This window comes from Arachis hypogaea, chromosome 16, assembly GCF_003086295.3.
Source record: "Arachis hypogaea cultivar Tifrunner chromosome 16, arahy.Tifrunner.gnm2.J5K5, whole genome shotgun sequence".
NCBI lineage: Eukaryota > Viridiplantae > Streptophyta > Magnoliopsida > Fabales > Fabaceae > Arachis > Arachis hypogaea.
In genome coordinates this window covers 129,867,425-129,892,116 of record NC_092051.1, presented here as the reverse complement: position 1 = coordinate 129,892,116, position 24,692 = coordinate 129,867,425, and the positions used below count along the sequence as shown (strand labels likewise).

General features: G+C 35.0%; 1 protein-coding gene across 2 annotated transcripts; it reads right to left on the bottom strand.

Annotated features, from left to right (window-relative positions):
- On the bottom strand, positions 1-24,692 carry LOC112754998 (probable alpha-mannosidase At5g13980). Of its 2 annotated transcripts, none has more exons than XM_025802849.3 (29): positions 24,255-24,692; positions 23,440-23,523; positions 22,934-23,022; positions 22,606-22,780; positions 22,401-22,520; positions 22,177-22,263; positions 22,015-22,086; positions 20,067-20,180; positions 19,598-19,698; positions 19,393-19,486; positions 19,129-19,296; positions 18,957-19,046; positions 17,536-17,601; positions 17,363-17,419; positions 16,448-16,667; positions 16,211-16,344; positions 15,936-16,007; positions 15,779-15,838; positions 15,628-15,699; positions 14,769-14,816; positions 14,499-14,618; positions 13,961-14,026; positions 13,450-13,562; positions 12,848-12,932; positions 12,303-12,413; positions 12,045-12,143; positions 11,790-11,837; positions 10,850-10,918; positions 1-382 (listed from the first exon to the last, which is right to left on the bottom strand). In XM_025802849.3, exons 1-29 carry the CDS (start codon positions 24,450-24,452, stop codon positions 152-154), a joined length of 3,063 nt encoding a protein of 1,020 aa, XP_025658634.1. In that variant the 5' UTR covers positions 24,453-24,692; the 3' UTR covers positions 1-151. The 2 variants fall into 2 exon arrangements, with proteins under 2 accessions (XP_025658634.1, XP_025658635.1); XM_025802850.3 differs by having other exon boundaries at positions 23,947-24,528.

Here is a 24,692-nt window from a genome sequence, read left to right as displayed (position 1 = left end):
TAGTGGATAAAACTCATGTATTATATGTATGAGTGAATTTGTAATGCCTAAAATTAGAGACTAAATTAGAGACGGTTCAATTCATTTGACAAGCCATATAACATAAATATAATTCAAACATGCTTGTTTCTTTCAATGCCAAAATCTACTACTATGCATCTGAGAGAAGGTTAGGCATGTCATTGTCATCAAAGTAAATGATAAAAGTGCGGATCTCCATGGGAGCAAGCTCCACAGCTAGCTCTTTTTGATCAACTGGCCCTCCCCTTGATAAAACATGTTCATCTCCAAAAGACCCTTTTACTTTCCATGCAAATCTTTTCTTCTCCATTTCTGTCCTTTCTTGATTGGCTGACAAGCTCATCTCTTTCACCTCTTTGATCTATACCAAGGCAGTTCGAAAGCAGTTTTAAGTAACAAAACAATCTAAACAGAAGTGGAAAAGAATTTCCTATCCTTTTAATCTGCGTTTGGTAGCTAAGACATGTGCAAATGAAATTTTATATATGGTTTATTGATTACGCTACACATTTGTGAAATTATCTAGAATTCTCATAATCTTATTTCATAAAAATAAATATCTAAAAATTATAATAGAGAAGTCTAAAAATTAAGTAAATAAATCAAGTACCAGAAATATCTACGATTAGTACCTACAAATATCTAGGTTAATATATAGAAATATCTAAAATTTAGAATTATCTAGGATAATTTATAAAACCTATAAATAGGCCATCATGGAGTTCATTGTAACCAACTAACAAACATCAAATTCTACTAGCCTTTGTACTTTCTCCTTAATCTATCAATAATATAATTATCAAATTCCTCAAACTATTCATCCAAATCACTCCTTCATCAAAATTATCATTAGTATTCTTACTACACAATTCAAGTCCATCATATACTAAACCAACTTCAAACTATTTCATAAAACTAACGGTGGCATCAGAGTTATGTTCGATTATCTATTGGGTGTAGAATCTTTCTTCCTAACCTATCACTATACATATCCACCATATTATAACCTACTCAAACAAATTTTTTTTATAACCATGACTATCTCAACCATAAATCTTCCTGTGCCCATATTGTCAGAAAACAATTATGAGGACTGACATTCTCAAATGAAAACTTTCTACAAGCACAAGACTTGTAGGATGTTGTCCACGAAGGGTTCACTATGCCAAAGAATCAATCAACACTTTCCGTTGCAGAAAAGAAAAAATTAAAGGAACAGCAACAAAGAAATTATATTGCTCTATGCTTCTTCCAACAAGTTGTAACAAAGACAATCTTCTCACCGATAAGAGGAATATCGTCAGCTAATAAAGTATGGAAAAACTTGGAGCAAGAGTCTAAAGACGACACAAAGGTACGCACAATCCTCCTCCAATCTCTAAGGAAGCAATATGCAAGTATGAAAATAAAAGATTCTGAGAATAAAAAGTTACTATACAAGATTAATAAGCTTAGTAACTAAAATGAAGGTTTATGGAGAGGATTTGCCCGATAAAAAGATAGTGAAAAAAATACTCATTAGTTTGCCTTCCAAATTCGATCCTAAAGTGTCTACAATTGAGAAAACTAAGGATTTATCAACACTAACACTAACAGAGTTAATAAGCTCATTACACGCTTTTGAATAAAGACTAGCAAGTCGAAATGATGAAGATTCAATAGAAAATGCAATTCAGTCTAAGCTCAATATAAAATCTCAGAATCTAAATAAAATAGGAGGAAAAAGACAAGAAAATTTTAGAATTTCAGACACTTCTAAAAAAATAGAAAATAAAACTAAAGATAGGAAACAATATTCTTCATGTGGCATATGCAAGAAAACCAACCTAGAGAACAATTGTTGGCATCATGAAAAACCATAATGTCCCAATTGTAAAAAGTTTGGGCATATGGAGAAAGACTGTAGGATAAAGATCAATCATGCAAACTTCTCTGAAGAAAAGGAGGGAGAAGAGTGCCTCTTCTATGCATCATCACAAGAAGAGTGCAAGAAGAAAGATAATATATGGTATCTCAACAGTGGTTGTAGTAATCACATGACAAGTGATCAAAATCTATTTAGTGAAATCAATAAATCTGTTCAATCTGCATCAGACTTGGAGACGGAATGATTGTGCAGGCAAATGGCAAAGATACAATCACCGTCCACACCAAGATAGGAGTTAGTTTCTAAACTGGCTCAAAATCTACTTAGTATTGGCGAAATAATGGAGAAAGGCTACGTATTACACTTTGAAGAAGACTCATACACCATAAGTGAAAAGAAAAACTAAAAGACTTCTAGTAATAGTAAAGATGGAAAACAGAAGCTTTCCACTCATATGGAGTTATATTATAGAAACAGCATTAAATGCACAAGATAATTCATGGCTGTGACATCGAAGATTTGACCATTTTCACTTTCATGGATTAAAGCTACTACATCAAAAGCAACTAATAAGAGATCTACCAAGCATCACAGAGATTAATCAACCTTGTGAATGATGCTTACTTAGCAAGCAACATTGTCAACCATTTCCTTCTGGAAGAGCTTGGCGAGCCAAGAAGATGCTTAAATTAGTTCACACTGACGTTTGTGGTCCGATGAAGACCCCATCACTCAATAACAAGTATTTCATTCTTTTCATCGATGATTATACTAGAATGACGTGGACATATTTCCTACGTGAAAGATCAGAGATTTTTGGCATCTTCAAGAAGTTCAAGCAACATGTGGAGAAGCAAAGTGGTCGTAGCATCAAGGTATTTCGTAGCGACAGAGAAACTAAATACACTTCCAAAGAGTTTAATAAATTCTGCAAAGAAGAGGGTGTCGAGCGTTAACTCACAGTTGGATATGCTCTTGAGCAAAATGGAGTATCTGAGAGAAAAATAGAACTGTGATAAAGATAGCACGCTCGATCCTCAAGGAAAAAAACTTGCCAAATATCTTCTGGGAAGAAGCTATATACACAGCAGTATGCCTACTAAATCACTGTCCCACTAAGACAGTAGAAAATTAAACTCCGATCGAAGCATGGAGTGGACGAAAATCTTCTGTAAAGAATCTAAGAGTCTTTGGATGCATATGCTATGTCTACATCCCTACATTAAAAGAACCAAGCTCCATGAAAAAACAGAGAAAGGAATCTTCCTTGAGTATAGTACACAAGCAAAAAGATACCGTGTGTATAACTTGCAAACAAAGAAACTCATCATCAACAGAGACGTGGAGTTTGAGAAAATGCTTAATGGAACTGGAAAGATGAAAAAGTCAAAAAAGGAAGTATTACAACAATCACCTATAAGACTAGAAGAACAAGAACGTGAAGAAGCAAGCCAACTACTCCAATAGTAGAAGCAACCAATGATTCTCCTCCAAGAAAAACTAAGCCTCTACAAGATGTATATGAAACATGTAATTTTGCCAAGATTGAGCCTACAAGATTTGAAGAAGCAGAAAAGCAAGAATGAAGAAATGCCATGGAAGAAGAAATCAAGATGATTGAGAAGAACAACACCACATGGGAGCTGGTAGATCACCCTTCAAATAAAGATGTCATAGGAGTCAAATGGGTATACAAGACTAAACTCAATTCTGATGGATCCATGTAGAAGCATAAGGCAAGGCTCGTAGCTAAAAGATATGCGCAAATTTATGGGATAAATTACACAGAGACATTTGCACTTCTAGCTCGCCTAGATACAATAAAGGCGCTCATTGCACTAGCTGCACAAAAGCAATGGAAGATCTATCAATTGGACGTAAAATCCACATTTCTAAATGAAGAACTAGTGGAAGAAGTATACGTCGATCAGCCACAAGGGTTCATTGTAGACGGACATGAAAACAAGGTGCTAAAACTCAAAAAAGCACTCCATGGACTCAAGCAAGCTCTGCGAGCATGGTATAGTTGAATTGATAAATATTTCACTGATCATGAATTCAAGAGGAGTAAAAGTGAGCCTACACTTTACATCAAAACACAAGGTAATTTAAACACTCTCATAGTTTCCTTGTATGTGGACGATCTTATCTACACAGGAAACAACGAGACCATGATCAAAGAATTCAAAGAAAAAATGAAGACAACATTTGAGATGACTGACTTAGGATTGATGCACTATTTTATTGGCATTGAGGTAAACCAAAATGAAAACGGAATTTTCATTTCACAAAAGAAATACACTCAAAATTTGCTACAAAAGTTCAACATGAATAATTCCAAAGCAATATCTACTCCTCTAGTCCATAATGAGAAATTACAAAAAGATGGATCTGAAGAGACAAATGCTTCACAATACAGAAGTCTCATTGGAAGTCTCTTTATCTAACTATCACAAGACCCAACATCATGTATGCAACAAGTTTATTGTCAAAATTCATGCAAAAGCAAAGTTAGAAGCACTATGGAGCTGCAAGAAGGATCTTAAGATATCTACACAGTACAAAGGATTATGGCATTCACTATAAATCTACTGAAGATCCAAAACTATTTGGATATACCGATAGTGATTGGGCAGGATCAATTGACTACATGAAAAACACTTCTGAATATGCATTTACACTAGGATCTGGAGTATTCTCTTGGGCATCAAAGAAACAAGAAACTATGGCTCAATCATCTGCTGAAGTTGAGTATGTTGCAGTTGCAAATGCTACTAGTCAAGCAATATGGCTAAGGAAAATATTCCAAGACATAGGAAAGCAACAAGAACCAACAACTATATTGTGCGATAGCAAATCAGCAATAGCAATGGCAAACAATCGAGTCCATCATAGTAGGACCAAGCATATAGCTATCAAGTATCATTTTATACGAGAAGCTATATTAGAAATGTTGAATACAGATTAGATCTGTTTTGATATAGTTTCCGTCTTTAGATATCTGATTCTGTTGGATCTCCTAGTATTAAGGGATCTTATTCTATCATATCTCCTAGTATTAAGGGATTTTATTTCTGTACCTATGTATATATATATATTGATGCTGAGAGATGATTCTCTCAAGAAATTCATCCAAAACACAATCCTTGTCTCGCTCCATTCGTATATTTCAAGTTGGTATCAGAGCGGGTTCCGACCCAGCTCTGGTTTCTATTTGTTTTTTTTTTCATCTTTTCCGGCTGCAATCTCTCAGCCGTGTTCCTTTTTCCCACCAGCTGACACTATCAGCTGTGTCTCTTCGTCAGAAACTCTTTTTCCGGCCACAACCTTGTCAAACATCAGACCCACTCCGAAGCAACCCCAGAATCAGAAACGGAAAGCCAAGTTCGGCCTGTCCCCGAAATTTCTCCGCTGCCCAGGCTTTTTCCGGCCCTCGTTTCCCTTCTGCAGGTGTTTTCCGGCCGTTTCTGAGTGTCTGCCATCATGTCTTCTGAGGTAACCCCCGACACCAACTCCAATGGTGGTAAACCGGCTGTTCTAACATCTGTCGTTTCTGGAACCGCTACAATGACCTCTGAAAAATTGATGGGTGCCAAAAATTACCTTTCTTGGGCTGATTTTGTGGAACTTTGGTTCATGAGCCAAGGCTATGAAGACCACCTTACTAAATCTGTTGATGATGTTCGCGCCGCTGACAAAACCACTTGGAAGAAGATTGATGCCCAACTATGTAACCTTATGTGGCAGACCATTGATCCACCAAAGCTGACTGTTTCGGGCTTACAAAACTTGTAAAAAGGTGTGGGATCGTGCTAAAGCTTTATACACTAATGACATTGCAAGACTTTACCATGTTGCTAAGAAGCTGTGTAGTTTACAGCTTCAAGGAACTGATATGGAATCTTATGTTGGGGCTGTGGAAGCCGTCAAGGAAGAGTTTTCGACTCTCCTTTCCTATGTGTCTAATGCTGATGACCATCATGCTCAACAGAGAAAGCTGTTTTTGGTACTTACGTTACTTGGGTTGCCAGCTGAACTTGAATCTCTTCGGCAACAAATATTGGGCACCTCACCCGTTCCTTCCCTTCAAGACGTATTTGCACGACTCTTGCAATTCGGCCCCTCTCTTGAGACCCATACTTTCGACCAAACTGCATTGGCATCCCAATCTTCTTCTCAAGTGTCCTTTCAAGTGCCCACTCGCGGCGGCCGTGGGGGTCGTGGTAATGGTCGTGGTAATCGTACTCGCCTTAGTTGTACCCATTGCCCTAGGATTGGTCATACTCAGTATAAAATGTTATGCTCTCCATGGTCGTCCTACCAAGGTAGCTAATGTTGTCCAAACTAATGAGCCATCTGACGTTCACTCCGCCGCACAACCACCAGGGATATTTGTCTCTGGCAATGATTATGATGAGTTTCTCAAGTACCAAGCTTCAAAGCAGGCATCTACTCCCGTTGCTTCGGTAGCCCACTCTGGTAATTCTGTTGCTTGTATCTTTCATTCCTCTTCTCTTGGACCATGGGTCCTTGACTCAAGTGCTTCTGATCACATTTCTGGTACTTCTTCTGTCCTCTCTAAACTTGAACACCCTGCATTTCTTCCTTCTATCACTTTGGCTGATGGTTCTAAAATTGGTGCTAAGGGAATAGGTCAAGCTACTCCTCTTCGTACATTACCTTTGAAATCTGTTCTTTACATGCCCAAATGTCCTTTCAATTTGATTTCTATTAGCCAACTTACTCGTTCTCTCAATTGTTCTGTTACCTTTTTTGCTGACTCCGTCATTGTGCAAGATCGAGGGACGGGACAGACGATTGGTACAGGATATGAGTCTCAAGGACTGTATCGGCTTGCCTTACCCACTACTACTGTGTCTTCTGTTGCTGTTGTTGAGTCTCCGGACGTGGTCCATTGTCGCCTGGGGCATCCCAGCCTCTCAAAGTTACAAGCTATGGTCCCGAGTTTATCTCGTCTTACTACCTTAGAGTGTCAAACTTGTCATTTAGGTAAATATGTTTGTAGTTCTTTTTCAAGTCGTGTCAATACACGGGCTGCGTCTCCCTTTTCTGTTATTCATTCTGATGTATGGGGACCTAGTCGGGTTACTTCTCATTCTGGTTTTCGTTATTTTGTCACCTTTATTGATGACTTTTCTCGTTGCACCTGGTTATATTTAATGAAGGACAAATCTGAATTATTTGTACATTTCAAATCTTTCTGTTCTGAAATTCAAAACCAATTCAAAACTTCAATTAAAATTTTACGAAGTGATAATGCTCGTGAGTATTTTTCAGCACCCTTTTCGTCTTACTTGTCCTCCCAAGGCATTCTACATCAGTCATCTTGTCCCCATACCCCTCAACAGAATGGTGTGGCTGAGCGTAAACATCGTCACTTGATTGAAACTGCTCGCACTCTTCTTCTCCATACTCATGTTCCCCTTAAGTTTTGGGGTGAGGCTGTTCTGACTGCATGTTATTTAATTAATCGTATGCCTTCTTCTGTTTTGCAAAATCAAGTTCCTCATTCCATTTTATTTCCTCATGAGCACATTTTTTCTCTTTCACTACGAGTCTTTGGTTGTACTTGTTTCATCCATGATCTTACCCCAGGCAAAGACAAGTTAATTGCTCGCTCTATCAAATGTGTTTTCTTAGGGTACACTCGATTTCAAAAGGGTTATCGTTGTTATTCTCCAGCTCTTAATCGTTTCTTCGTGTCTGCCGATGTCACTTTTCTTGAGAATACCCCTTTTTTCTCTGCACCCGACATCACTTCACCTTCCATTACGGAGGTGCTTCCTGTTCCTTACTTAGATGGGCCTCCTATTCCCACAAAGCCTCTCCAGGTTTATCATCGCCGCCCACGGCTTGCAGTCCAAGATAACTCATCTCCTGAACCCATGGTTGAACCGTCCTTGGATCCTTCTTCGGGAGTTAGCAGTAGTCCTCCTATTGCTCTCGGACAAGGTACTCGTTCCACCCGTAATCCTAATCCTATTTATAATTTTCTTAGTTACCATCGTTTATCATCTTCGCACTATGCTTTTACCTCCTCTTTGTCTTCTGTTTCTATACCCAAAAATACCGCAGAAGCTCTTTCACATCCAGGGTGGCGCCAGGCTATGATTGAGATGTCTGCCTTACATTCTACTGGTACTTGGGATCTTGTTCCATTGCCACCGGGCAAATCTACTGTGGGTTGTCGTTGGATCTATACTATTAAGGTCGGCTCAGACGGAACCATTGATCGATTAAAAGCCCGCCTTATGGCTAAGGGCTACACTCAAATCTTTGGTTTGGACTATGGTGATACCTTCTCTCCTGTTGCGAAGATGGCCTCTGTTCGTCTTTTTCTTTCTATGGCTGCCATTCGCCATTGGCCTCTTCATCAACTTGATATTAAAAATGCTTTCTTACATGGTGATTTCGAGGAGGAAGTATACATGGAGCAACCTCCCGGGTTTGTTGCTCAGGGGAGTCTTCCGGCTTAGTATGTCATTTACGCCGATCTTTATATGGCTTGAAACAATCCCCTCAAGCTTGGTTTGGTCACTTTAGTGCTGTTATTTCTAAATTTGGCATGATTCAGAGTGAAGCAGATCATTCAGTTTTCTTCCGTCATTCTTCCTCCATGACCTCCATATATCTGGTTGTTTATGTGGATGATATTGTCATTACTGGAGATGATCATGAGGGAATCACTTAGTTAAAACAGCACTTGTTTGATCACTTTCAGACTAAGGATATGGGGAAGTTAAAATATTTCCTAGGAATTGAAGTGGCACAATCTAATGCTGGGATCTGTATCTCACAGAGAAAATATGCTTTGGATATTCTTGAAGAAACTAGAATGTTGGATTCTAGACCTGTAGATACACCAATGGATCCCAACACAAAACTTAGTCCAGATCAAGGAGAACCTCTTGCAGATCCTGGTAGATATCGCAGATTAATTGGCCGATTGAATTATTTGACAGTCACTCGGCCAGATATTTCATTTGCCACAAGTATCCTAAATCAGTTTCTTGACTCCCCATGCGATAGTCATTGGGACGCAGCTGTTAGAGTCCTTAGATATATCAAAGGTGCTCCAGGAAAAGGTTTGTTGTATGAAGATAAAGGACATAGCCAGATTGTTGGGTATACTGATGCAAATTGGGCAGGATCTCCATCTGATAGACGTTCTACATCTGGTTATTGTGTTTTTATTGGTGGAAACTTGATATCTTGGAAGAGTAAGAAGCAAAATGTTGTAGCAAGATCTAGTGCGGAAGCTGAATATAGAGCTATGGTACTTGCCACATGTGAACTTATATGGTTGAAGCAATTAGTTAAGGAACTTAAGTTTTGTGAGCCGAGTAAGATGGAACTGGTGTGCAATAATCAAGCTGCCTTACATATTGCTTCCAACCCTGTGTTTCATGAACAGACCAAGCACATAGAGATTGATTGCCATTTCATAAGGGAGAAGTTGCAAAGTGGGGAAATAGTAACAGCCTTTGTCAACTCCAACGATCAACTTGCAGATATTTTCACCAAAGCTCTCCGGGGTCCTCGGATACAATACATATGTAACAAGCTTGGTGCATATGATTTATATGCTCCCTCTTGAAGGGGAGTGTTGAATATCATATTAGATCTGTTTTGATATAGTTTCCGTCTTTAGATATCTGATTCTGTTGGATCTCCTAGTATTAAGGGATCTGATTCTATCATATCTCCTAGTATTAAGGAATTCTATTTCTGTACCTATGTATGTATATATATATATATATATATTGACGCTGAGAGATGATTCTCTCAAGGAATTCATCCAAAACACAATCCTTGTCTCACTCCATTCGTATATTTCAAGTGGAAAAAAAGATAAAGATCGAGTATTACAACACAAATGAGCACCTGGCAGACATATTCACTAAGGCACTACTAAGATCAAAGTTCAAACTATTTCGAGAGATGCTTGGAATTACACAAATATGCATCAAGAAGGAGTATTGATTATGCTACACATTTGTGGAATTCTGTAGAATTCTCATGATCTTGTTTCATAAAAATATTCAGATATTATGATGGAGAAGTCTAGAAGTTAAGTAAATAAATCAAGTACTAGAAATATCTAACATTAGTATCTAAAAATATATAGGTTTATATCTAGAAATATCTAAGACTTAGAATTATCTAGAATCAATGAAGCCTATAAATAAGCTATCATGGAATTCATTGTAACCAACTAACAAACATCAAATTCTACTAGTCTTTGTATTCTCCTTAATCCATAAATAATATAACGATCAAATTCCTAAAACTATTCATCCAAATCACTCCTTCATCAAACTATCATTAGTATTCTTACTACATAATTCAAGTCCATCATATACTAAACTAACTTCAAACTATTTCATAAAACTAACATAGTTCATGATATGGTACCTGTAGTTACGGTGGCTACAGTACCTATATAATTTTAACAATACTTAAAAAGTGTTATTAAAATTAAAAGAACACTTTTATTATTTAACAATGCTTTTTAATTTAAAAAATAAAAGTAAAAACTATTACTAAAATGTAAAAAAAAATGTGATTTTAATTTTTACTAAAATTATCTAATCGCCAGTCACCGTAGCCATAAGCACCATAGACTCCACATTATATATATCTGGAGGTAAAGGTAGATATACAAGACAATATTTCCTAGTACACAGTTCTTGTATTTTCCTACCTTTCTAAGTAGGGAGAGGGACAGAGCCAACACAAATTTTCCATGTCACTATCTTTGTATTTATATCTTGTCCAAACTATCTAACGGAGTGTTAAGAGTGTGTTTGGTTGAGGGACAAATATTGGTTGGAAATTTTCATGGAGCTTTTTACTCATGAGACTCATCGATGAAAATTTCCATCTTATTTTTACCCCCAAACCAAACTAGTGAAATCTTATCGCAATTTTAGATTTTACCTTCTTTTCAGGGAAGAGTTTTTTCAGCTCTACACTTGTCTTTACAGAGAGATCCTTATCTTCTCCAATCTGTGCATAAATTTGATGGGGATTAGAGTGTGGGATAGTAAACATGATGCAAAAATCACTAAGAAGGAAAAGGACAAGTAATAGCAACAAAAATACAAAGGGATGAAATGGTAGTTTGTTTTATTTTGAAAGTAAATAATATGCATGCATTGCAAAATTTGATTTGTGATAAGGATTAGCTGTATTTAGATAGCACCTACTTATAATAATACTTGGTCAACAAGTACCTACTTAATAGCATGGGCGCAATTCAAAATTTAGAACAATCATGACTTATATCCAAAAAGAAAAAAAAGAACAATCATGATATATTTATTTATTTGTCAAGCAATCATGAGGGCAAGAATCAGTCTCAGGATGAAGCTTGTGCAAGGGAATGTTTCTTTTTTTCCTTAACCTAATAGATTCACATACTTTTGGTTTGGTACGAGGATTCACAAATTTCTCTTAACAAATTGCAATTTTCTTTTTCAGCATACAAAAGTTATCTGTCATCAATATATTACATGAAACGTTTTATTATCATGCTGAAAGCTTATTCTTCGTTTTAGCAATAGTCATCACAGAACGAGAGACAAATGGTACCACTAGAAACAATACAAGAGATGCTGATTAATTAAACAAGGAAGCCAATAACTTTATTTTATTTTATTTTCATTCTTAAGAAAACAGTTCCTATGGGGTGTCAAAACAGGCTGCCGGCCCCGCCCCACCCTGCCCGGCCCCACCCTGCCCCACCAAAATAAAACGGGCCTAAAATGTGACCAAGAATAGTGAGCAAGAACTGAAAAGGCAAGATCACATATAAATGGCTCATTGCAATCTTGTCAAAGCAAAACAATAAAAATATTAATTAAAAAGAAATGGAGACCTCATATAGATGTGCTAACCGAAGCAAAACTGCCCCATCATCAAGTTCCTGAAATGTCCAAAACAATAAAGTACAAGCTAAAGAATTATGTTCATAACAAATTTCGAATGCATGCTGCAGAAATAAATACGCTATCATTGTGTTGGCATTTAGTATGTTGTCACTGTTGGCCAAGAACAACATCTATTATTTATCCTGAGCTTGTAAGGCATGAGATATGGTAATCCCTTTAAACAAGGATAAAGCCACAAAGACCTGTAATGTTATCATTGCAATGTTATCAGGCAATGTATATGAAGAATCCATTCCTGAAAATGTTGGCACATGGGAATTCATCCAATCATCTTTATCATCCTGCCGAATAAAATCAACCTTTTACTGACCGATACTTGATATAATTAAATTAAAAAAAAAAAGAAAGAAAAACAAAAAAAAACTCTGAGTTGATCAATAGAAAGTACATGTATATTAATATTATACAATTAGTCTTTCTTTTCACACTACTAAATTCACCTTTTCAGAGAAAGCTAATAGAAGAGGAGAATATATCTCCTGACCAAAAGTTCGGCGCCACTTTGCACCCTCACCCAAGGGATCTATCCTGTAGTAAAATTTACCTTGGACCTGACAAAAAATTAGTTAGTTATGGATTTCAGAATGGCAAAACCTAAGTCACATGAAGAGACATTTGTGCATAAATACTGGAAAATGGGCATTCTAAATTTGCTAGCTGAAAAAAAATATATGCACTCTGTCAAAGGGATCGTCAACAATATAATTGAGATCAAAGCCTTCTTCTAATAGAACATTGTAATAAAAAACGGTTATGTATATATATATAACAAAACATATTTGCACATGCCAAAACATGATCACAAGGCTTTAGTCAACTTCTGCTAAAATGGATTGACACTGATTTTTCTGCTACCAGCATTAAGACCCATTTGAAAGTAGTTTGATTTATCAACAGACAATGCATATCTGAAGTAAAAAGTTGATTTAATCAGGAGAAATGCTGATAGCTACATGAATTTAAAATCTACGCAAGAAATTCTTACAGTTAGGCCCCTGCAATCATCAGCGACGCAGTCTGTTTCATTTAGAGCCTCTGCAACGCCTTTTGAATCATCAAGTAGCAATCGCCTATTGGTGTCAGGAAAGAGAAAAGTTGTTTTAACATGTTTAGAAAAGTTTAGGGAGAAGGATATCCTCAAAACCAACTTCCAAAAAATGAACATTAACTTGTGAGCCTTGAACTAAGCATACTGTGTATTTCAAAGTTCAAACACTTAAACTACAAGCTGCAAACTTCAATATGCAGATTGAGCATATCCTATCTAAAAGGAAGAGATTCAACCAACATCTCCACAACAAATGTTTCAGTGGATATATTCCCTGAAAAAAACTGCATTATTCCATGAACTAGAACACGTAATCACTGCCTACTTGTACACTAACAATATCTTCCAATGCTTTCTTCCAAAATATTTTTGGCATTGAAGGGGATTGTCCTATATTATATTCATACACACTGTTTAGACAGATGCCAAAAGTACTACATTTCCAAGAATAAGACAGTGCCAGATAGGAGTGGTAATATATTTTCAATTTTGGTATAACAGGAGTCTCTACAACGCATTATCTAAATAATACCACATACCTGTGGACCATCAGTTCTATTTGTCCATCTTCTAGGCTAGATCCTCCAACAGATCTATCCACCAAAACTGAGAATTCTGTCTTATTATCTTTTATATATATCCCTAGATTAATCTGAAGACAAAATGAAAAAAAGAAAAAAAAAGAAAGAAATAATTTGTGAACCAAAAGGATGATAATAACTGCTGCTTGAACTTCTAACAAAGTGCCATAAAGCCAGTAGTTACCATTGTGGATACTTCCATAAATGTTGAAATTAAGTCTAGTGACGATCAATGAGAATGACAATATCACTAAACCAAATAATTGAGAAAACACATATTTCTATTTTAAGTTTCTTATTATAGTAGCTGTATAATTTATCATACAACAACTACCAGCAGTTTGCACAGCAGGCATAAGTAACAGTTTCAACAATAACTAACAATCCTTCAAGCAAGTAAGAGGAGGAAAATAGGCCTTTAAAAGCTACCAATTATTTTGAAAGAACTAATGTACATGAGTTCACATACAGGGTAATAATTTCCTGCAATGGGCTGGTTCACTTCCAGATCCCAGTCTGTTCTGAAGTCACGTATCTGCAGGGAGATAAGTTCCATAAAATTAAGTTATGCCCAAAGAAAAGGAAAAAGGCTAAACTTGAAATTCAAGGAAAAGTTTTATGAGCCATTGCAACTGTTTTTTTATCAAATATACAAAGTTGCTTCCATCAATCTCAGAGAAGGAGCTGCTTTGTCACAATCAACATCAAGCACCTAGATATATGAATATTAACAATGTCGTCGTTTGATTCTTGTAGCCGATCCCACCTAGTGGAATAAGGCTTTGTTGTTATTGTTGTTGTCATATCCTAATGGATATGGTAGTCAAGAATATACTGAAAGTTGACCCAATAAGAAGTGCTTAAAATATTATTACACATATGTTAAATAACAAGCAGGTAGTAAAATATTTGAGAGGCATAGCTGTGGAATAAGGAAAAGAGGAAAGTTAAGATGGTCCAAAAATTCCTCGAGGCATATTATATTGAACAGAATCTGAATTGCATACCCTTTTGATAAAATCGCGACCATTAGAATCTGTGTAAAATGTTTTCTTGCTGCTTAAAGCAGTTGAAATCTTAGTGGCAACTTCTTTACCAGTTCCATCTTCAATAGGTATAGGGCCAACCTGAAATTCGAAAAATAACCAGCTCAAATGATCCAATATCCCACATATATAAACCATGTTATAAATGTAAATTGGTATCCGTTTTCACAATGAATATTAATGACACGAACGTAAATATAAAATAATAAAAGCAACTATTTTAAAACTTACAATAAACTCTACTTCAACATGCTCCTTTTCTTTGTGTAGCCTGGTAATCTGCCGACATATTTGATGCACATTACTCTCCAATATTATGTTAGAAATAGATAAAAGAAGTCTTATTTCTCATTAATTGTTACTATAATTACTATTACTAGTGGACTAATAGACATGTTATTGGTAGGCCTTGACGTCTATTAATCCACCGTTTTTTATTCAATATGTATAATAGTAACAAATGTGCATTGGTCAAGTTGGTAAGTATTTTGCTCTCTTAGCCATTGGTTTTTGGATGAAATCTTAGTAACACAAAAACTATTTTATGATATTTTAATATATGAAGAAGGCTAGTTTAGGGAAAAAATTGGACACCAACTCTCTTCTATCCCCTTTATAGATACTAAACTACATAAACTGGATCATGAAAGAAAAAGAAATCTAAAAAAAAAAACGAACTCAGGCGACTGGAAAATAATGAGCAAAGGTTAGTGATGGTGATTTATTTATCAAGGTGCTAGTCTGTTAGCCACAAGACCACCTTATATAACTATTGCAAATGCATTCCTGACTTAGGTATTAGTCCTATTGTTCTAGATGCTCATTCTATAATCCAGTAGCATTTCTTGACCTTTTCAAAGCAATTAGAAAATAATATATTTAAAGCAACATATTACTAGAATCAGATTTACCATTTTCCTAAATTCCAAATTCACCTACATCACATTATTTCAGTTTACCAATCTGAGTCAAATATTCAAATGGCCTGTGTTATTTAATTTCTCAAAACATTGACAGTTTCATAAAAGGAGTTTATTAGTAAGAGAGTAATATTCCAATGATGTAAAAGATGAAAGACCAAGCAGAACACCTGATATATCCATGGGTTGATTTGTTGATGCACTTCATCAAGCAATGGTCCATGCAAAACAGTAAAAGGAACCTGAGAATTCAATACTTTAACTTAAAGTAGTTGTGGCATTTGTTCATAGAGATATTATACTTCAGATTGCATTTAAAACCTGTCTTTCATGGTTGATGAAATATGTGCCATTTGGACGAAAAATATATGCCCCAGAATTCTGTAACGGAAATGAAATAACAAAGTTATATTAGAAGAACAATGGCAGGAGAAGTGAAAAGTTAATAATATCAGGATTTTAAAGTGAAAATGTCTACCTGTGGATCCTTTTGATGACTTCCATTATATCCTGAGTAGTAAAGGTACTTCTGTTCAACTTGTTTGTCCATCTTCCATTTCAAAATTAAGAGTGCCAATCAGGTTTTTACTTCATGATTTTCAATTTTGTATACAACAGTGGAAGGACTCAACTAACAGAATATACTAAAAGATGATGAGAAGGGAGAATATCACAAAGATATAGGCAAGACTACAACATGAAATGTTCCTAATTAAGGGGGAATCTTTTCACGCAAAGTGATGTATCACGCACCATGCTTCTTATATTAACATAATTGCTGTGTGTTTCTTCATCTGTAGAGAATGTAAGTTTCAAGTTCCCTTGACCAACTTCAAACCTCGCCTTTTCATTACTTTGATATGTATTTACTGATGATTTGGTTGAACCTGAAAACAAGAAGAAATCAAATATAAAAAAAACCAATGCTGCAAGCAAATGGAAAGCAAATAAATATTAGTTAGTTAATAATAAAACAATTTATTATAGAACCTGTTCTTTTGGCAGTTGAGACAGTGTATGTGCTAAAACCAAGTGGAGGTACTGAAACTGTGAACGCAAGCCAATATTTGGGTGTGTTGGGTGGAGTGTGTCCCAAATATGCCTTGACATAAAAGTTTCTTAAGCCTTCAAAGACCTCAGCTTGAGGAAGAAGTTGAGATTCTATTTCTGTGCCATTAGAGTCATGAACCGCAACATTGTCATCAATAACCTAAAGAAATTTGTCGCAATGGAAGGCATGTTACCAATAGTAAACATTATCATAGTTTAATAGATCATAACTGAAACTTATCTGTGCAAGCACTATATGTTATTTATATTATCAAATGTTGTAAGCATGACAAGACAGGACCTGGAATATTTCTTTTAGAATCCTCTAAGGCTATAGCCTAAAACCACAAAAAGGGAAGTTCAATGCAAAGCATCTCTTATTATGTAGGGTTTGGATTAGGACTACTCCCAAAGGGTATAATGTAGACAGTTTAACCTGACGCAAGCATACACAACCCATTTGAATGTCAGTTATAGAAAAAAAACCATTGAACAGACGACCACGAACTCAGCACCAGTTATTTATATTAGAAGTTGATCACCAAGAGTATTTATTCCTCTATTCGGGTGGAAAAAAAAAGCGGTTTTAACATTTTGGTTCACCAAGCACTCGTTTCTAAAAGACACCTCTGATTAATGGTAGCCAAAGACCATTTACAGTCTATGAAATTTTAAAAGCAGCTTATTTCAGTAAACTGATGCCAATAACCTTTAACAGCATGCTGACCATCGAAAGAATCAAATGAATGTAGATTGTAACAACTTTTGTTATATTAGTTTCAACTTTTAAATGATGTAAGTGGTGCAAGATATCAGATTGAAGACAACAAGAAATAAAAAGATGGCATGACTCACAGGAATTCGAATCACTTCGTTCCTCCTCCAAGCAAGAGAGTTGTAAACAATAATAACCTAAATATAAGAAGGATCAAGGATGATGAAAAAAGAGGATTAAAAATTCTAAAATAAAACACTTTATGGAATGCTTAGCAGCAAAGATAAACAAATTTGAAGAAATAATGGTTTACCAAATTCTTTCCATGACTGAGATCAACTTCTGATGCAGGACAATAACTTATATTCAAAAGTGGACACTGGAAAATAAACGGAAAAAAAGAGGAAAAGAAAGCAGATTGCAATCATCAGAAACCTTACAGCTTGGAATTGGATATGATAATCAGAAACAATCAATACACAAATTTAATTCTATTCAATCTCAGTTGTAATCACTATAATCTCATATAGAGAGAAAAAATTAATATCCAAAGCTCTGAGCATCAGTCGTTACATAATATGGCTAATACACAAAACTTGAGATTGGATGAACAAATCAGGTATATAGTAACATAGATATGGACATTGCAAGAATAAGAGATTATTATTGTTTCGGAAAACTCCCTTGTAGCTCAACGTGTTTATGCATTAAATAAGGTGACAAATTTCTAAGCATCAACAAGATATGCAAATGTCACAGCATGATGAATAATTGAGATTAAGGATATTTCTTTCAAGTGAACAGAGAAAGAAAAGAACCATATATTTGTGAACACATGCAAAGGTTGGTAAAACTATAAACTATATCGTATATCAAAAGATGATAAGTTTAAGCTGAAAAAAAGCTTCTCAGTATAAGCCACTATTTGGAACTTATGAATATAAGTATAAGCTGAGTTCAACAAAATATATTATTAAAATATAAACAGTCATTTAGATGCTTTATTTAGTAAATTTATCCTGCAAAACAACAATTTTATATAATCCAAACAAAATAGATTATTTTAAAACCATTTTCTAGCTAAAGTATCAAAACATAAATTGATTTCACATGAATAAGTAACTATTGAAATATTTTAATCTTTCAGTTATCCCAACACATGTTAAAGCTAATCGCTAACAAAGCTAAGGACCTATAAGGCTGCGTTTGTTTACAAGTATAGGACACTGAAATAGTGATATAGAGAGAATTATATTTGGCAGATGAGACATAGATATAGGCATTGTATCCAGAGATACTGAATTAGTTTATTTTTTGTCCTTTCTGACAGGAAGGACATAAAGAGTCAAAGACACTAACAAAGACACAACTTATTTTTTCATTATTCCTATTAATTTTTCATAATTATATTTTTTATTATTATATTTTTCTTCCTAAAGTTTTTATATGGAAAAAAAATAGTAAAGTGGACTTTCATAAAATGTTATTTTTTATATTTAGTTTATTACCAAACAAAATACAAGAACATTAATTTTTGTGTCTGTCTTTTGTGTCTTGTTCTCGATATCCTGTCTTGTCTTATCCTTATAACCAAACGCAGCCTAAGTGACAAGAAATAGTTTTCTAGGAACAGTAAGTGATGAGAAATAGTTTCAAGTCAATGTAGATTCAGGCATTATAGCAAGTAAGAAAAATGATCCACAAACTTCAAATTCAACAACAAAGATCTTTTACTTGTTGAAACATTGTAACTGGGTTCTGACATCCAGCGGGCAATGTTGACTCAACCAAGCATGCCAGTGTTGATGAAACCAATTGCTCTGCCTGCAAAATGAAAAAATGCTACTAGGTGACGTGCTAACAAATGGATATAGACAATTACAAGATAGATAAACTGAAACTGCACCTCCTTGTAGCCTATTGCCAATCGTTTCGAATAATCATTTGCCACATGCTGCTGTTCTGTGCCAGTGACAGCATCATGATGTTGAGCAATTGCCAAAGCATCAGCTAATGAGTCTGTATTTGGCCCTGAATTCATTCTCCCACTAAAAAATTCTAGTTGTCTTGCAGCCTAATAATTTATTGGTAGAAGATAAATTTCTTAACATCAGTGGACCAGAAGTTTCAGTTACCTTATTTATATTACCTATAAACATAGACATCATACCAAATAATAGCCACTCATTAATCTGACATAGCGCTTGATAGCTGGCCTACTGGTAAAGTATCCAGTCCAGTAAGCATTTGCATTATCTGCATAACTTTTTTTTTTTTGAAAAAAAATGCACAAATACAGGTAAAACATCATCCAATGAGAAAAGAAAACTCAGGAATTAAGAAAAGAGATTATGCAAACTAAGTCTTAAACTCACGGGAAGTAATCATCAGTCTTGATTGGCCACGTCTCATTTGTAGCATATTTTGCATCCGTATATATGGATGGTGTAGAGTACAAAGCATTGACACGTCCATCCTAAAGTTAAAATTAACACTATGAGTAATGACAGCAAGTCAAATTGTGAGTTAAACCACAATAAAATATATTCCTTTTTAATCTATGGATTACTGTTTGTATTGTCTTTAGATACAAGTTTTAACCAAGAAAATTGATTTTACAGAATAAGAGTTCTGAAAAAAGTTTACACATTCTTCATCATCTTAAAAATTGTAGGGCTAGCTTGTTACTAGTTATTATACGAATTTTTGATACATCCTTAACTCAATGACCAATACCAATTTACTAATATAAAATCATATAGGACAAAAAGAAATTCATGAAAAATGAATTCTAAGTAGTTAAAGAAGGAGGTATCTCATTCTCCTGAGTTGTTAGAAAGTTACCTTGTTGACATAATGAATAAACTTGTCAAGCTGTCGGAACCATGTATGTGCATATTGATACTTAAAATCAGTTCCCATCGTCCACATTATATGATTTGTTCGAGTTATGTTTGCCTGAAAATGAAACAATATGGCGCAATAATTTAAATGAGATCCTGCATAGAGTTGTTAAAGTTCCACTTAGTACAACAATAGTATAATTACACTTCTTGCTCAAGTTTCAAGTTAAAAACATATGTCATTCAAATGGATTGCCATTCTGTGAGGTAAGAAAAAGACTTCCCAAATCCCGATTTTAATAAAACTAAAGGGTGATAACATAATAATATTATTACCCAACATTGAACTACACAAATAACTAGAATACAATAGGTAATCAGTATGCTCTCTGTAGTGTGTAATATATACATCACTAGTCTTTCTGGTGCAAATAGTACTCTGTAGTGTGTAATATATGCTCTCTGTAGTGTGCATCTTTTTTTATTTCTTTGCCATAGATTTGAGTCTAAGTCCAGACTGATAAATAGTACCTCTCATTTCAAATTAACTAGAAATGAGACAAGACACTAATTATTGAGTTCCCAGAGATATATAAATAAGGAGCAAGGAAGGGATAAATAACAAGCAAAGAATGTGACATGAAAAAATCTCCAGATGAGCTATACTAGCAGAAAAACTTTATTCTGTTAGAAAGTGAAATGATTCATTTTGGGTGCTAAAGACACCACAGAAAGTTAAGGGAACCATATCATGAAGGGAAAATGAAATACCCATCTCTGTTGGGGAAAATCATTTTTCAAATCTGACAGGAGCTGATGTAAAAATGAAGAGTCTTTGCCCTATTGGCTATTGATGTTAGATTTTGGGTAAGGATTCTTAGGAACTCAACATAATAGATAAAAGGTTAACAACAACAAAGATCAAGTGTTACTTATGACAATTAGTTCAAGGAAACTGAAATATTAATATCAAAGATAAGGAGAACAATAGATAATGATCAATTACTTCAATTGTATTGGAGGAGAAAATTCATGTACATAGGAATCTCAATACCAGTTATAAAAAATATTAAATGTTACTTCAAAATGAACTCGGATGAAAATTAATTCAGGAAAGTACATATATCAATAATGTAGATAACATTTTAAAGCAGAGTAAAAGATGACAAAACAAATTGGAAGTGAGCCAAACTAAGTTGAGCTAGGCCAAGCTCCGGAAAATTGAGATCAGCTCATGGCTTGCCTCAATAAAAATAGAGCCGAATTATAATGCTCAAGCATGACTCACCAAAGGATATATATATAATGAAAAACTAACAATTGTATATCTTATATTCTTACATTTAGTTCATGCCCTCTCATCATTATATATAAAGGATAACTGTAACTTTTATATCAAATGATTAATATAAAGATCTTTCACTCTTCTATTATAAACAATCTAGTTAAACTCACTAAATCTCATTCATCAACCATTTTAACCTACACTAAAATAGACAAAAATATTATGATTTAAATATGGTAGAAGTAAAAGCAATTTACCATCATATGTTCAACAAATTTATGTCATATAAATTAAAAGTATAAAGTAATATATGTATTAATGAAAGTATATAATATACATAATCAAGCATGAGCCAATGAGCTGTACTTACCGAAACTCAAGTTCGACTAATTTAATATATGACTTCAAATCTAAACTCAAGCTCGGCTCATAAGCTCAACTTATTGAGCTGCTAATGAGCTGAGCTCGAGTCAGCTCGCGAGTCGGTTTGACTCACTTGCAGCCCTTAGAACAATCCATAGAAAAGGACAGGATAAGTGTGATCACGACATTTTGGCTGTTTAACTTTCACATATTATTTTGCCCTAAAAAAATATATGCTTCTTGTTCGCACAGAAATCATATAACTTATTCAGCAGTGGGAAGGAAAGCTTGCTCAATTTACCTGTGACAATGCAGCAGTAACAAAGTCATTCACTCGATCTTCAACATTGTAGTCAAACAAATCCAGATTATCCTTAAGCAAAAAGTAACAGATATATATTTAGCACAATAGGCAAATAAAAAATGTAGTAGTGACAAAATTAACAAGTTCTTATAATATTACTTGAATTACTGGTGAAACATCATTAACTTCAAAGTAAAATCCACCAGGTGGTGGCTCATAATTCTCAGGGAAAGCACCTGCGAAGATCTGGAGGAATACCAAGCATCAAGGATATCCATGAGATGATGACAAGAAATATATAATTTAAGAGTCACCAATCATGAAATAACATACAACCATACAAATATCAAGGAACAGAAAGAAAAACAATTCTTGAGAGTTACCTGGGATGATGAGCCAAAGCTCTTACTACCCTGCCATATGACCTCAAGACTCTTCTCCCTTTTGCGCTTAGCCCTATCTTGGTAATCTATCCGACCAAAGAAAAGTGAGTCAAAGCCAACCTGCATCCACAGTAGAACAACCAGTTGATAGCCAACTAAGAAAATAGTACTTGTGACATTTATTTTTCTTCCAAATGTGCCATACTTCAGCTCCCAATAAGTAAGCCTGCACAGCAGAATGTCCAAAGGGATCGATTTGCCAACCAACTCTAGGAGTCACACCAAACTCCTCTTTAATAAACCGATGTCCAAGTGTAGTCTGATCAATCATGTCTATGTAATGAGTTGATGCTTCATCATGCATACACATGCCTCCATTTCTGTGACAAGGACAAATGAAAGAAAGGAATAATAAATTCAATAGCAGAAACAAGTCAATGTAAGAGAGGATTAAAGAAAGGGAACCCTGACAAACATGAAAGATGACTTTGTCCTTAATCACAATGAAATTTTGCATCAGAAATGGAATTTACATGAACTCTAGTTGACCCGAACTAACGAGTTTCTTTACACTATCCTGAGCAGCCTCACTCTGATCTCTCCACCATCTCTGGAAAAAGGCCTGCATTGAGGAAAGAAATATTTCAGGAAAAAGTTTGAAAAGGGTCTATTTCATCAAATGAACATGAACATACAGTCACATGGCATGCTCAGGTATAAAACAGTGGCTTAATTTAGGTGATAACTGATAAGCAACCTTGACTCTAAAAATTTGAATAATCCTGCATGAATAGACTACAGACAAAATAAAAAATAAATAAATAAAAATTTTATATATAACCAGTGCAGAAAAAGGAATGAATAGAAAATTTAAACTTGTAACAGCATTAAATTGGACCTAAAAACCCAACTTTTTTCAGTTATATATTTTCCTCTAGGAGGAAGTAGATGCAGCAATATAATCCAAAAAGTCATGGTCACACGAGGAAGAAATGAAGTCACACACACATACAAATTAAAAAAATATATATTAACTTACTTGCTCAACGTAGATAAACTTTCGATTCTTATCAGCCAAAAGAGCTTGAACAACAGAATCCAACACATTTTGCACACAAGCCCCCTACACAAAATTTGTTTAAAAAATTACTCAGAACAACAGAATGATCAAGGAGATTAAATTCAAACAAAATAACCATCCTCTAATACAAGCATTTGGTTTTAGACTATAGTAGTTACTGCCACTCTAATGCAAAGAATCTAACATACACATATGCATTCATTTCAACAAACATAAAAAGGCTAAACAACAAAACCAGATATTAGATAATTGGATAATTCATAAAATGCATTCTGTGATGAGTTTAGCGATAGGTTTATTTAATATTCACTGGATTCTGAGGTTGATATTCTGTAGAGGAATAGGCTAGCACCTTTGATTATTTTAATCAGACTTCCAGTACTATAAATTAGGGAAACATTTTTAATTTCTTGAAATGTGCTGAACAGATTATCAATGGAACAATCAATGAGAATGGCTGCTTACTGATTAAAGCTACACATGTTGGATCAGATACTTCACTTTCTCAATTTGTTCAGCTTGTAGAAATCGCTCAACTAGCTAAGTTACCAGTTCAAAAGAATGGATTAAAGGGATAGAGTGTTATCAGGAGACGCTAGGTTTCGCTTGGGAATTGAAATAAACTTCTTTTTTTCCTTAATGCTCGCAATGGTGAATCAATCATTCGATCTCTTTTTCCCTTTCCTTTTGTTGCGAAATCAGTTTCAATCAACAAACACATTCTTCAAAAGTTCACTGGAAAAAATAAAATAAAATAAAATAAATAGAAGTACCTGAATTGAATTGTTAGAACCAACATAGTACTGATCAACGGTCTTCAACCAACCAACATCGTCGTGTGTATGAGCAACGAGATGAACGTTGAGCTTCCCAGGCACCACGCCCTGCGAGGTGTTATACGCTATGTACTTTGATTCCACACACAGGAACAGTATTGTTCCTAGAAACAAAATCAGCAGTTCGTTCGCCATTGGAGATCGTGCACACTGCTCATCAAACTCACTCACTTCTTCTTCTGTGTATTCTCGAAGAAGGGTTTAATCAGTTGAAGAAAGAGTTCATTTGACTTCATTTAAGTGGGGTTTGTGGTTTCTGTCCTTTTCCAATATTATTATTTTTTATTGGAAAAAATTATTAGATTGCCTTTGTGAAAAACTCAAAACTGGATAAGGGGGCCAGGGTAACTTAACGGTAGAGTCTTGGTGTGGAAT

What these genes read in the sequence shown, in the direction of transcription:
- LOC112754998 (XM_025802849.3), bottom strand. Translation starts at nt 24,452, where the DNA reads ATGGCGAACGAACTGCTGATTTTGTTTCTAGGAACAATACTGTTCCTG. An exon ending in CAGTTACAATGTTTCAACAA is followed by an intron (nt 17,602 to 18,956) that starts GTAAAAGATCTT and finishes TTTATTTTCCAG; the next exon opens with TGTCCACTTTTGAATATAAG. An exon ending in TATTAGCTTTCTCTGAAAAG is followed by an intron (nt 12,144 to 12,302) that starts GTGAATTTAGTA and finishes TTTATTCGGCAG; the next exon opens with GATGATAAAGATGATTGGAT.